Genomic DNA, 14204 nt, shown 5'->3' with positions numbered 1-14204 from the left:
GCTGTCACCAGGCACCTGGTCCAACTGTAATATTATCCTTTGCAGAGCAGGATGATGATGATAATGCAGATAAATTTGTTTTCTCCAGTGTCCTGGTGTATCCCAATGCCAAATATTCACAGAGTTTTGAATTTTTCATATCATTATTTCATTAAGGCATTGTTTGCGAACTGACAGTATTATAATAAGGTATTCTTATGTCTTAAAGGAATGAATGAATATTCACAGCATTTGCATTAAAGTAAAAAGAAGATCTAGAAAAGCTTGCATTTACATGAAATATACTGAAGTTGTTGCAGGGCGAAAGAGAAATCCAGATACTAAGTATTTATTGTAATTGCCATTAACCACTCCTCCTAATTTGCAAGCAGTTTAAAACATTTCACTAAACCTATTAACAAGTTAACAATGGCTGAAATAGGACTCTTCACTCTCACCCAGCATTTAAAACATTTGGTGTCACCGTCATGTACCCCTTCCTCTCCCACGGATCCATGTGATTCCAGATTGGCTTTCCAGGCCACTGTCGTTTCCCTGGTGGTTACCACATACCTCCTAATTGGTCTCCTTGCCCGAGTCTCACCTCCCTCTAACTCATTAACCACACTGAAACCAAAGTTACCTGGGACATGCAAATCTGAGGCACCGCACCCTACTGAGAACACTTTAGCATTCCACAGGGCTCAGGGTCAAGTCCTCACTCTGCCCTGACTGGCCCTTCTCCATGCAGTGTCCTCTTCCCCAGCCCTCCTCACTTCCTGTGCCTCTCCTCCTTCTGGTCCTGCTCCAAGCACACAAAGCATCATTCATTCCTCAGCTGGGACGCTTCTGCTTTCCAGAACGGGGCCACACTATTCCCTTCAGGCCTCAGCTTGAACACAACGTGTCCCTAACCCTTAGGACAGGTAAGGACGCCTCCAACAGAATTCCAGAGCAACCCGCTGTCCTGTCCCTCTTAGCCCCTATCGTACTTGCTGCTTATATGCCCTACAAGATAGACTTGATCCATGGCAATGGCTGCTCCTACCCTTTTCCCAAATAATTTTTTTTTTTAATTTTTGAGATAGTGTTTCAATATGTTGTCCTAACTGGCCTCAGATTCCTGGGCTACAGTGATCAGCCTTATCATGAGCAGCCGGGACTACAGACATGCACCTCCACATCCAGCTCCCAAACTCTCTTTAGTGTTGAGTACTGTGCCTGGGACATTGTATAGTTGTGTGAGAAACTTCTGTTGAATGAATGAGTTCTTGAATGCACTCTTGCCTTCTGCGTTCCACATTTCCCATTCTTTAACGGTAGAAAACCCCCAAAATGTGCATCTAGTGCCTGGGAGACTGAGTTCCAACTTTCAGTTCACTAATCAGGCATCATTTTGTTTCAAAACACCTTGGTGTGTTACTCTTCTAATTGTTGATAAAATTGAGAAAGGTTTGGTCTCATTTGTGCATCTCGAAGGGGGGGGCGGGGTCCATGGAATATGTGAGCAACCCCACTGCCATTTTTGTATCAAAAGCAGACTATAATAAAAAGAAAATTTAACATTTCAAAAAGCAAGCTACTTAAATCCTAGTAACTCAATTAAGGAAGAACTTTTTTTAAAAAAATCTAGCCTTAAGTGTCTTTTCCCCAAAGTTGGTGGGGGTGAGGGGAGAGTGACAGACTGACATACAGGCTACAAAATTCAAGTGTTCTAAGCATCTATCATTTGCATGGTTCTGCTTGTCCCTAACATGGCTAGCTCTAGGTTAACAAATCCCCTTAATGTGAATCATTGAATGAATTAAAAAAAAAAAAAAAATGGGCTAGTGCAGAGTGTGTAAAAATAACCAGGTAAACAGGTGTGACAGCAGCAGGCCATGCTTAGCGGCTTAGCAACACTGCCTTCATTCGCACAGCACTTTATACTTCGCAAAGCACTTCTGCATCCATTTGGTCTACACTCTAAAAAGTGGCTCGACCTTTCATCCCCACTATTTGACAGTTGGCAAAGGAGAAGCCCACAGAGGTCAAGTCCTTTGCTCAAGGTCACAGAGTTGGTGGGTGCAGGAACAGAGGTGGCGTCCAGGAATCTGGGTTCTTTCTATACCCTGTGCTCTGATGGGCTTGCCCACTGCTACTAGAGCAGAGAAAAAGTCACAGGAACACAGGTCACTTCTTCATTAGCAGGAACACTTTCCCCTCTCCCTCTTCTCATTCCCCTTTCTTCCAAGGTGGACTTTAAGGGGCAAGATCCAGGGAAAATGGAAGCCAGGGTCAGCATGAAAGAAAAGAGAGAAAAAATTTATCTTCTTCCATTTCCTCTAAATACCACTAACTCCATTTCTCTAGAAAACTGTCAACACCAAACATTCCCCTGGGAGAAGCTGAGCGTAAGACGTCTTTCAGGCCAGGCTGGCTCCACATGCCACAGCTATCTATCCATTCCTCTCTAAGGAAGGGAAGGTGACCGTCCACAGAGGATGCCCCATACCGAGGGCAGGGCCTGGCTCATTGTATGTTTTGCTTTCTTTCCCACCTATGTGTTCACAAGGAAGCAACCAGGAACTCATGGGAAGAAGGCCCACTTCTCTGCCTTGAAACCTGCAGATCTGACGTCTTCCCAGGTACAGGCAAGTAAAACTAACACAATCCCTGCCATCCTGCATTTGTGCCCTCGTCAATCAGTACATGTTCATTACCAAACATGCCTACTGAAAAGAAGGAATGTGCAGGAAGAGTTCTAAGGTATCATGGTATGAAATAACCAATTGATCAGCATTTAAAAATGCTTTTAATAAAAGGATTTATATGAAGGAGTTCAACCTGATATGACTTGAGAACTAAAATGCAGATTCTCCATGTAGAAGTCATGTGCCATCAAATAGATCCAGGGAGGGAACATTCACTGTGTGCCAGGGACAGGGACACATCCAACTTCAGTGTCTCCAAGGGATACCAGAGCAACAGGCAGTGTCGCTCAGCCTGTCTTGAAAAGGTACACGCATGTGACCAGAACTTCTGGGTATTAATCCAAAGAAACAGACATGTGCAAAGAAGTCTCTTAACACCATGTACAAAAGGAACAAAACAGAAACCACCACCCGAACACCTAACCCCAGAGGGCTGGTTAAATGAATGATGGGATGCCAGGTGATAGAATGCCACCCCCCCCAAACCATCACATTTCAAATGAATATTTCAATCAAGGGAAATTGCCTATGATATAAAGTAGAAAAAGGTGACAATTCTGCTCTAATGTATCTATATGCAAAGAAAAGAGATGAGAAAACTATGCACCAAATACAGGTCTCCAGGCAGTGGGCTTGCCCAAGATTCTTATTTTCTTCTTGATAACCTATATTTTCCTTCTTCCTGTAATAAAAATATTCTAATTATTCATTAACTAGAATAAAATTAATAAATATAGTTTTTTTTTAAAAGTGGACATCCTCTTCAAAAGGAAGATAAAGGGAAACACTGCAGGTTATCCCAGTAGCTTATGGTTGTTACTTTAAGATTTTTTTTTTTATTTTTGAAAAAATACACATAAGATTTTATCATTTTAATAATTATTAAGTGTATAGGTCAGTAGCGTTGAATACATTCACATTTTTGTACAACAATCACCACCATCCCATCTCCAGGACTTTTATCATCTCAAATTAAAACAATTCCCTATTCCCCTTTCGCTGGCCTCTGTAAGCACTATTCTGTCTTTCATGTCTCTGAATACAACCATTCTAGGTATCTCATATAAGGAGAATCACATAACAGTTGTATATTGCATCTAGCTTAGTTTACTTAGCATATGTCTTCAAGGTTCTCCAATATTGTAACACACATCATAATTTCATTCCTTTTTAAGCCTGATAACAAATAGTCTATTTTATGTATATGCCATGATTTGTTTTAGGCTAGCTTTTTTTAAAAAAAAAATAATTTTTAACCATGTCTGAACATCAAAATGGCCAGTAGTTCATAAAATTGAAGATGTTTATCACCAGGAGAATTAAAAATGTCAAATGGTGCAAATTAAGAGAAAAAGTTATTTCACACAGGAAAGACAAACTCTCTGCCTAAATGCTATATTTACTATATAAATATATACTAAAAGCTATATTTTGGAATAGGGAGGAAAAACTGCTACACACTATAATAACAAGGAGCGGCCCCGACCTCAGGTATCCAAGGATTTAATGTCTATGTGCCATTTTGTACAAGCAATGACAAAGGCTGACATAGAAATCAGGATAGAAGGGAGATGGTCAAAAAGAGCTTAAAGGGATGGGGTGAGGTGGCATGCACCTGTAATCCAAGCCACCTAGGAGGCTGATACAGGAGGCTGGCAAGTTTGAGGCCAGCCTGGGCAACTTAACAACACCCTGTCTCAAAATAAAAAATAAAAAGGGCTGGGCATATACCTCGGAGGTAAAGTACCCGTGGGTTCAATCCCCGGTACTGAAAAAGAAAAAAAAAAAAACGAGACTCATGGGAAACCAGAAACCCTTCTGGGCTAATGGAAATGTTCTATGTCCTGATGGGGTGTGGCTGTGCATGGATGTGCATTTGCCATTTGTCGAAACTCACGGACTTATACACTTAAGAGCTACACATATCACTGTATGTAATTTATACTTCACTGCTTGTTTTAAAAAAGAGAGAAAAACAGTGCCCCTCCCAGCCCCTCGTATCAGAGTAAATAAGAATTTCAGGAAAACAAAGGATCCTGCAACCCAGCTACCGATGCTCACTGCCGCCAGTGGTGTTCGGCATGTGGTAGGTTCTCTAGTGGCCCTGGAAGTAGGCCCAGGCCCCCTTCCATTCACCACTGAAGCTCCGGTTTCCTGGGAAGGTCTGGTAAACACGTACTGGGCTAACTACCCACAATGCCGGGGCACCTGCCCACCCTGGGCAAACACTCCCATAGGTGTGAGCCCTGGGTGGCGAATGCCTCTGCGTGGGAGTTGAAATGAGGTGCGCCCTTGTTGCAGGTCCGGCTCCAGGACAGGTGTCTTCTCAGGTGATGCAATGCTGCATCCCAAACTGCCCCACCCCAAAGAAACAACAAGGTCTCTGGAAGGCGTGAGGGAGCCTGTGGCACCTGAATGTGTGGTATGAAGTTGAAGAGGGCGATACCCGGGCTCCCTTGTCAGGTTGGCCAGCTATCTTCTGGGTTACCGTGGTACTGGACTTGGCTAGAACCATGAAGAGGTGAATGTACCTCTTTCCTATTAAGCATCATTATTTGTTACTCTCCTTTGCACAGTTTGTCTTTACAAATGTCAAGTTTAGGCCACACATTGTGGGAGGCCTCACATCCTAGCTATGGTGAATTTTCTGCCAAACTAAGAGATTTAGAGTTTTGTTGTTGCTGTTATTGGGGTGTGTGTGTGTGTGTGTGTGTGTGTGTGATCTGCTATTTCAGATTCTCCAAATTAAAATGCATGACCCAGTGGCCAACGTCTTGCTGGGTTGTTTATTAAAGAGCACAAACTCCTTATCATCTTAAACACAGTCTTAGGAACAAAACAGCCACACCTAGGCCAAGTGGCAAATTAGAACATGACAGGGACTCAAATACTTCCCTTGACTTAATGTTATATATTATGAAACAGAGCAGGGACTTTGAGAAGCTTGCCGACGTGGATTCACTACCGTTTTAGTTGAAGAAAACAAACTGGAGTGACCAACCCTCAGCATAAATGCCCACACAGAACTACAGCACCGAGCTTCCAGACAAAAGTACTCTTCTTTGGGTCACTCACAAAATACGCGACCTTAGGAAACATTCTCGGAAACTGTAACCACAAAGCTCACTTCTGCCCTCCTCCTTCTAGTCTCATCTTGCTCCCTTGAAAAAGTCTTATTAACCTAGTAACAGCTCCTGTTTTCCAGTCATTTAATTCCAGTTAGATGTCTTGAGGTGTATTGGCCTCATTTTTTCCAGTCACCTGCCACATCCTGTCCAGAATTCCCACTCCTTAACTCCCGCCACCCCCAGCCTCAGCCAAAGGTTCTCACTGCTGCTTGTCTCTATGCAGGTGGGAGGGGCCAGGAGGTGACAAAGGGCTGGGCGAGGAGGTACTCAGGCATGGCCCAGCCTCCTGTGCTGCAGGATAAGGAGCTCCACACCACCTTGCCCTGAGGCTGGGGACAGAAGTCATCCAAGTTGGGAAGAATGCAGATTCTTTTAAAGTTATTGATGAACCTTTATTTTACTTATTTATATGAGGTGCTGAGAATTGAACCCAGTGCCTCACACATGCTAGGCAAGTGCTCTTACCACTAAGCTACAACCCCAGCCCCAAACTGCAGATTTTTACAAAAAAAAGTGACCTCTGTGCAGAAAAGCAGTCTTCTCACAGTGCCAAGGATGTCATAATCACCAGAAGCCCCGCCAGACTAGTCCCATTAAAACACCCTTAAAAATCTAAAAATAGGCTGGGTGGGGTGGTGCACACCTGTTATCTCAGTTACTCTGGAGGCCAAGGTAGGAGGGTCGAAAGTTCAAGGCCAGCCTGGGCAATTTAGCAGGACCCTGTCTCAAAATAAAAAATTAAAAGGGCTGAGAATGAAGCTCAGTGGTTGAGTGTTCCTGGGCTCGATCCCCAGCACTGCAAATAAATAAATAAATAATAAGATTGAGAACCTGCAAGCTAACTTAAAGTCAAAGGTACTCCCCAAGAGCTGGTTCTTTGTCTCTAAGGACCCCATGACATTTCCTAAACCAGATGTATAAGCTGTTTTTAGGTAAGTCTATCTACAGGAATAAATACCCTAGTTTGCTCACAAACAAAGAACCAAGTCGTCTGCCTTCTCAGGATGGGCCTAGAAACTCGTTGGGCATAAAGAAGCAATCATATAAAGTTGTGGTGCAGACGCCTTCCAGTGGCCTGAGATAAAAGTCTCCGATGCTGTCTTGGTCACTTTAAGCTCATCTGTTCTCATAGTGTCAGAAGTGGTATTTGCTTGTTGGCCTGGAACCTGAATGAGTCCAAAGCCATGGAAATAGGAAAAGCAAGCAAACAAAAACAGAGCCTGTGTTTGTATGGCTTCATAGGAAGCTGCTGGTGGACCTGTCTTGTCACTGTCTTTATCTCAGCAGATCAGTGGTACCATTTTGATGAGCAGAGGGAAGAGGCGGGCTGCAGCCTGGACACCAGCCCACACTCCGCTCAGCTGCAGGGGCTCAGCCCTCCCCCATACCCTCCGCACGTGGTGCTGCTCTTGTTGCCGAAACCTAGTCCTTGTCCACGATGCCAATCTAATAATGGGGACATGGTTTTGAGAAAAAGGAAAAAGATGGTTTATTGCTTTGCTAGCTACGGAGAAACACTGGGAACTCCTGTCCCAATAGCCGTGATTCTGCCCATCCGCAGGAACAGTGGGTTTTTTAAAGAGGTGATTCAGAGAAAATGAAATTAGGGAGGAGAGATCAGGAACAGATCAAGGAGGAGAAGGTTAGGGAAAAGATCAGGGACGAAAAGGTCAGGGAGAAGAAGGTTGGGGAAAATAGAAAAAAAAAAAAAAAAACATGTTTCAAAGCCACAAGGGATAGCCAGAGAGCCAAAGCAAGATGTCTAACTGGACAGTGTGTAACAAGGGTTCACTTGATGCTTTGGCTATATCCCTTGTGGCTCTGAAGCATTTTTTCCCCCTTGCTCTGGCTCTCTGACTGCAAAGCAAAGGTTTCATAAGTGTGGTTTTTGTTTGTTTGTTTTAATCTGGATCTAAGCAATCTGAGGGTAGGGGCTGTCAAATATGGCAATGCTCCCTTCTCTTGTTCAAAGGATCATTCAGTGACATTAACTTCAGAATTTTTCTTGAACAGAAGTAAAATTAGAGAAGGAAGACCTAGGAGTGGCTGCACACACACCTGTAATCCTTTTAAACCCAGCAACTTGGGAGGCTGGGGCGGGAGGATCTTGTTCAAGGCCAGTTTCAGCAACTTAGCAAGGCCCTCTGCAACTGAGCAAAACCCTGTCTGAAAAGTAAAAGGACTGGGGGATGTGGATCAGTGGTACAGCAACCCTGGGTTCAATCTCTGGTACCCGCCCCCCCCCCCTAAAAAATAGTGAAGGAAAACAAGTGTCACAAAGTAGTACAGGATTTTCCCAAAGGAGGTCTCCAAAGTTCTTTATTCTTAATTTTTCCTGGAATCTAAGAGAATTTTAGTTTTCTGGCCTAGAGCCTCTTCTGCATCTGAAGCAGAAAATTTAAAAGCAAGAACTTAATGCAGACTGGCTATTTTTGTTCTACTTTTGTTGTTGTTATTGAAATGGTAAGGTGGGCACAACATGCAGCAAGAAGAGAAAACTGATAGTCAGCAACTGGTTAGTAGAAAAATGACAAAAGCAGATACAGGACCTCAAATATTCTTTAAAAAATCCCCACCACATACTCAGTGGTCTCACAATGCCCACCAAAGTAATGGCCACACAGGGCTCAAGACTGACCAAAGTCAATTCCCACAAGCTGTTGTCAAACTCTGTGTTATTTTGCATGTCAAATGTCAGGGGATATCCCTGACTGCCCAGCACAAGACGGGCATTCACAGGCCTCCAAAAACATTACATTATTTTACACTACTAAGTTAGAGAAATATGCCATATTTCTCTAGGTTAGATGCTCAACATCACTAGTTCTCGTATTTAAAAAGAAGAAAAGTCAATGGTTTGCACTAAAAAGGGTCAACTTCAGTTATCAAGAAAATTCACTCATGTGGCTAGCTCATATCCAGATAAGGCTGCCGAAAATAGGGTTTTCTCCACAGCAGCTATAGTCACAGGTGCTCAAAAATACCTGATTTATCTTTTTTAAAAAATATCCAACCCAAGTTACTCTAGTATGTTATGCCAGGAGTTTTAGTGATTTTTATTTATCCCAACTCACACAGGACACTCCTTCCTCCCACTCCAACATGACCTGGCTTATTCCAAATCAAACGAGGAAAGTGGGGGTGCAGTGGCACTTGCCTGTAGTCCCCACTCCCCAGGAGGTCCAGCACTTCAGCAATTTAGCAAGACCCTATGCAACTGAGTAAAACTGTCTCAAAAGTAAAAGGAGTTTGAGGCCAACCTGGGTACCCATTTCAAACCCAAAACAGCTGGACTGGAGATGCAGCTAGTGGTAGAGTGCTTACCTAGCGGGCCTGAGGCCCTGGGACCAACCCCTGGCACGGGGGAAGGGGAGTGTGTGGGGGGTTCATGCACACCAGGAAAGCAAAAAGAAACGGAAACCAAATGAGTGACCCTAATGTAAAGCTAGGCTTGTCACATCTAACAAGTGCCGTAGCTCGAGAACAACATTGTACCACACGCTTTAAAACCTGCCTTTTAGGAATTTGACCTGTTGTTAGAAACACATGTAGACCTTGTCTGCAGGTGTGATGGACACTCCTGGAAAGAAGCATTCTGACAAAGCAGTATTTAGGCTAGTCATCAAACCACCTCAACTGATCAACAATGAGTAAACCTACTAACCACAGGATTATACCTTTGTGTCTCTGGAAACAACCTACTTACCAAAGTCATCTAAAAAGCACTTTTAAAAGGAGATGAACATCCAAAGAGATTAGGGAAACACAGGGTGGGGTGGGTGGGTAGTGAAGGTCAAATGCACTGAGGAGGTCACAATGTCCTTGATTAAATAGGAAGGTGTGACCTCATTTTCTATGTATGAATAAGAAGATGAAGTTGGGACCAAACCACCCCAGGCAAAAAGTCCAAGGCAGGCAGAGAAAGCCCAGCACCTGCTAGGCACTTGGATGTCCTCTGAAACTTGACCTTACCAAAGAACAAACAAGAAACAATAGGGCAACACCCAGCAAGAGGGATTGCAGCATGCTCAGGTAGCCAAGGATTCTGCTGCCTCTTAAAATCATACTTAAATATTTTCAAATGACTTGAGGAAAACTGCTTGTTTTTTGATACCACATACAAACACACATGCTTCCTCAATTTTGTTTTAAAAAAAACAGGTGGGTGGAAGAGACTCAAATTGTTAAAGGAGTTTTTTCTTCAGAGAGTAATTAGAGGTATTCCCCCACCCGTTTTTAGAATTTTACCAACATTAAACAACAGGCATATATTCCTTTTATAATGAGAAAAACAAAACAATTATTTTGAAATTTACTTCATTATTATAGAGTGAGCTGGGTGGAAGAAGAAAACAGAAGGAAGAGGTCTCCCCAAGGTTATTGAGAAAGAGCTTGAGATTTACATTTCTGTTTTTAAGCAACTTGGAAAGTGGGCCAAAAAGGGATGCTTTGATTACTATTAATTACTGAAGACAAGGTCTGCCTGGCAGGGTCCCTACCATGGCTTGGTGACCCTGGATGAAGAGCCCTTCCTAGTGACGGCTGGAGCTACATACCACACTCACCCTCTTAATTCCCATACTTCATTTGTTTCTGGTGGGCTGTTTGTTTCTGGGTGTGTGTGGTTTCTTTACTCAAGAGATATTAAGAACGTGTTTTAATCTCTTTTTCTTGGACTTCTCTACCTGCCTCCTCCTCTTTCTTCTCCCTCCTCCTTCTTTCTCTCTTTCCCATTTTTTTATGACATTCATAATTTGAGACCCTCTTACACTTGGAAGACTAACACTAGATTTCCTAAATTTAAAAATGGTGGGCTGAGGAACCACTTTAACACTCTTGTTACGCATCTCCAGTAACTGTAACAATCCATATGAAAAACTCTTCATTCACAGACAAACACCCTGGGTCTCAGAAGGATTATATTGGACCCTATCAAATTCTGTGACTCATTAGGAGTCATCTGAATACCTGATGTTACCAAGCGAGGCTGGAAAGTGGATTACGCCACACTCTGAAGGGTACTTTTCCCCTTAATTGAGAGCAATTGCAACTTTCTTTTCTTTTTCAAAGTCTTCACAGCAAAGGAGTCCTTAACATTTTAAGTGCTATTAAGTACCTTTCAAAAAAGTTCTAATTTATTCTACATAATCTGGTGGTCTTGACATTAAAGGAAATCAAGGATTTTGTTTAAAGTTAAATTTTAAACAAACAATACTCCTTTGAACATTGTGAAATCAAACAGACTTTGTGGGTCTTTAAAAAGAAATGCATAGTTTAAAATATTTAAAATATGCTTAGTTTAAAATCATTCCTCTTTCCTTAACAAACTGTATCGATCTAATGAAAAATATCAACTTCAATTAAATTTAGACCTAGGCTGAGAATCTGAAAAACTAGAACTTATTTCTAAGTTTCTAGGAATCCTGGGCAAATTTAATTGTGTAAACCCAACTAGAGGAAGCGGACAGTGGATGGATAAGGGCCAGGTGGGTGTGAACTTGAACTTCAGCTCTGCCATTTACAGCCTATGTGATCTTGGGCAAAAGAAATGACTTGCCATGTTTAAACTTCTCATTCTTCCTTCAGAAATAACATGTGCTGAAATATTATAAGCACATACTAGGTGCTCAATGAATGTAAGTGAATAATGCTTTAGATTTGCTATCTACAAAAGTGGAGACAAAAGGATAATTCTAGATGTAGTTTTCATAAACTGTTTTACATAACCAGAAGATGCTGCAAACATCATTTTACTTTTAGTTTCTGCAATAATAGATATATTCTCATTCTTTCTTATGGTACTTATGTTTAGTATTAAAAAGCAGGTCTGGGCTGGCGTTGTAGCTCAGTGATTCTCAGCACTACATATAAACAAATGAATGAATGAAAGAAATACAGGTATATATATGTTGTTGACGGACCTGTATGAAAGCAGGTCATTCTATTCCATATAACATTTTTCTTTGGTATAGAATTCAAGTCCTCCCTCAACCTCTCTATCAAAACCACACACACAAACACAAAAAGACAATATGTATTGCGAGAATAAATATTTCATAATATGGATTTCCTTTCTGATTGAGCTATGACAGAGAATCTACATACATTATGATAACATATATGCAGCATCTGATTTGCATTATCATACAAATAAATGATGTTGGTGGAGAACATCAGGAGGCACTGCATAGAATGCTACAAAGCCTCTTGGTTAGCCCCCCCTCCACACCCTCTAAGAGCTCTGAGACTATGGGTGTGTAATTCCTTTATGTGGCCATATATGTGGAGTTTATTCAACTTTCAGTGGAATCTTGCACATAGCAGAATTTCCATACTAAAAGTTCTGTCCACATTTTTTGAAGGAATCACAGACTGGTGTTATAATCGTTAAAAAAAAAAAAAAACTCGTCCAAGTCCAAGAAACATCAAAATTATTTGCTGTCCTTTTGTTCCTTGACAAGTCACAGGCATGAAAGGGGCATGCTTTACTTTTTAAATTTGCATTTCTTAATCACTCCAAAGCATGCAAAAACAGTCGTTGCATTGATCTTCACAATCCCCAGTCACCTCACAAACTTAGGGTTCGTATATTACTTATTAATCATTCACTACAGCAAGGCATAATACACCTGCCCACTGGGTGGCTGGAAACCTACATGTGTCCATCTCTCCAAAACTACAATTAAAAAAAAAAAAAACTATACCAAATAAAAAAGCATTTTAGTCTAACTTCTTTGAAGCACAATAAAGAGGAGAAAAGAACCAATTAGCAAAAAGTAGCTATATGTTAGGCTTCTGAAAATACGCAGGTCCCATCTCCAAATTCTCTTCCTGGGCCTTAGAATATAACTGCATCCCGCCAGAGGCCCTATTTAAAAAAAAAAAAAAAAAAAAAAAAACGGTCCCCCAGGCAAAGCGCAGGGTACAGTACCCTGCCGCTTGAGAAAGCCTGCAGCGCTAGATATGCAATGACGCCACTTGGAGAAAGCATAAGAAACAAGGACGAGAGGCAACAACAAACAAAAATGTGTTCCTCCTTTTTAGTGGTCCAACGCGTGGGGGCGTGTGTTAAAACCCCCAAAGTACAGAGAAGATAGTCAATGATCGACGATAACAAGACTCGTTTGGGACACCCCTACTCCTAATCTAGGCTATAAAACAAAAATTTAAAAAATTAGAAGTACCTGGAAAATCAACTTGCACACGTTGTAAGACAAAATCTCCCCACCATCCTCGTCCCCACCAACCGTGGATAAGTAAAACCCCAGCACTTAAGCTACTAGAAAGTACATTTGAGTTATGGACCCGAGGTTTACATAATCGCAAATTACATAATACTCCTCCTGTGCACTAAAAACCCTTCTATAGGTGAAGTTCACACCCTCGGTCTTTGGTCTTTTACCATTTTCCAGAGAGACCTGGAAAAGTCCCCTGAATAACTGGGAAGAAGAGAGGGAATGGGGTGCCGGAAAAGTCATCCTTGTCAAGCTGCAAACCCAACCAAATATTCCAGGATAAAGGGTCTCGGAGCAGGTGATTCCCCTCTGGTCCATCCCCTGGAGCCCGGCATCTAAGGCCCAGGCAGAGCGAGCAGGCGCAGGGTGCCCGGCACAGGGTGCGGGGCGCGGGGCGGCGCTGCCCGGGCGGGCAAGGGGCGCGTCCGGGGCTTACCTGCTCCCCGAAGTCGATGGCTATGTTGGTGATGCCCAGGGGCACCAGGAACCGGATCAGGGGCCAGTAGTGCGTGAGCGCCGGGAATTTCACCATAGTCCCCACCGTGGGCTGACCCCACACACATCTGCCGCCGCGAGGGGACTCTGCAGGGAGGTGAGGGGCGAGCGGGGGCGCGGGCGGACGGAGGCCGCGTTCGGCGGGGCCTCGGGGCGGCGGCGGCGGCTCCTCCTCGCGGCTGCGGCGCCCTCTCCAAGCGCGGCTGCTCTAGCAGGAGATCCGCAAGCTCAAGTCCATCCCTGCTGCCCTCCCACACAACAAAGATCTGCCGGGAAAAAAAAGAGGAGGGACGGCGGCGGCGGCAGCAGCAGAAGGTTCTGCTGACAGCGGCTCCATTATAAGCGCTCTGGGGCCCGGAAATAAATAAATAACCGCGCGCACGAGGCGCCGCCGCTGCCGCCGCCGCCGCCGCGCGGAGGAAATCATGGGCGGGCGCGGAGGCGCGGACACCGCCGGCGACCCGGGCGGGGCTGGGGGGCACTGGGGAGGGGGCCGGGCCGGGCCGGGCGCGCCGGGGCCTCCTCCCCCGCCGCCTCCTGCGCTCGGCTCGGCCGCCGGGGGCGCTGCGCACGCACAGGCCGCCGCAGCCGCGTCCCGGGCGCGCGGGGTGGGACTCGCCGCGATGCCTCTGCCGACCCAGGGGCGGCGTCGCAGCCGGCCGGGAAGCGGGGCT

At 44.0% G+C, this 14204-nt stretch overlaps 1 protein-coding gene across 1 annotated transcript in view; it reads right to left on the bottom strand.

The window, feature by feature from the left end:
* Ankh (ANKH inorganic pyrophosphate transport regulator) overlaps nucleotides 1–13956 on the bottom strand; it is a 136327-nt gene extending 122371 nt beyond the window's left edge. Inside the window, exon 1 of the mRNA XM_076857454.2 lies at nucleotides 13472–13956. Within this exon, the coding sequence (XP_076713569.1) occupies nucleotides 13472–13567 (96 nt within the window). The 5' untranslated portion in view covers nucleotides 13568–13956. The remainder of the gene's footprint in view (nucleotides 1–13471) is intronic.
* Nucleotides 13957–14204: the final 248 nt, after the last annotated feature.

This window comes from Callospermophilus lateralis, chromosome 5 (genome assembly GCF_048772815.1).
Source record: "Callospermophilus lateralis isolate mCalLat2 chromosome 5, mCalLat2.hap1, whole genome shotgun sequence".
Classification (NCBI taxonomy): Eukaryota; Metazoa; Chordata; class Mammalia; order Rodentia; family Sciuridae; genus Callospermophilus; species Callospermophilus lateralis.
Note: the sequence above shows the minus strand (reverse complement) of the source record. Positions and strands in the feature narration are given on the sequence as shown.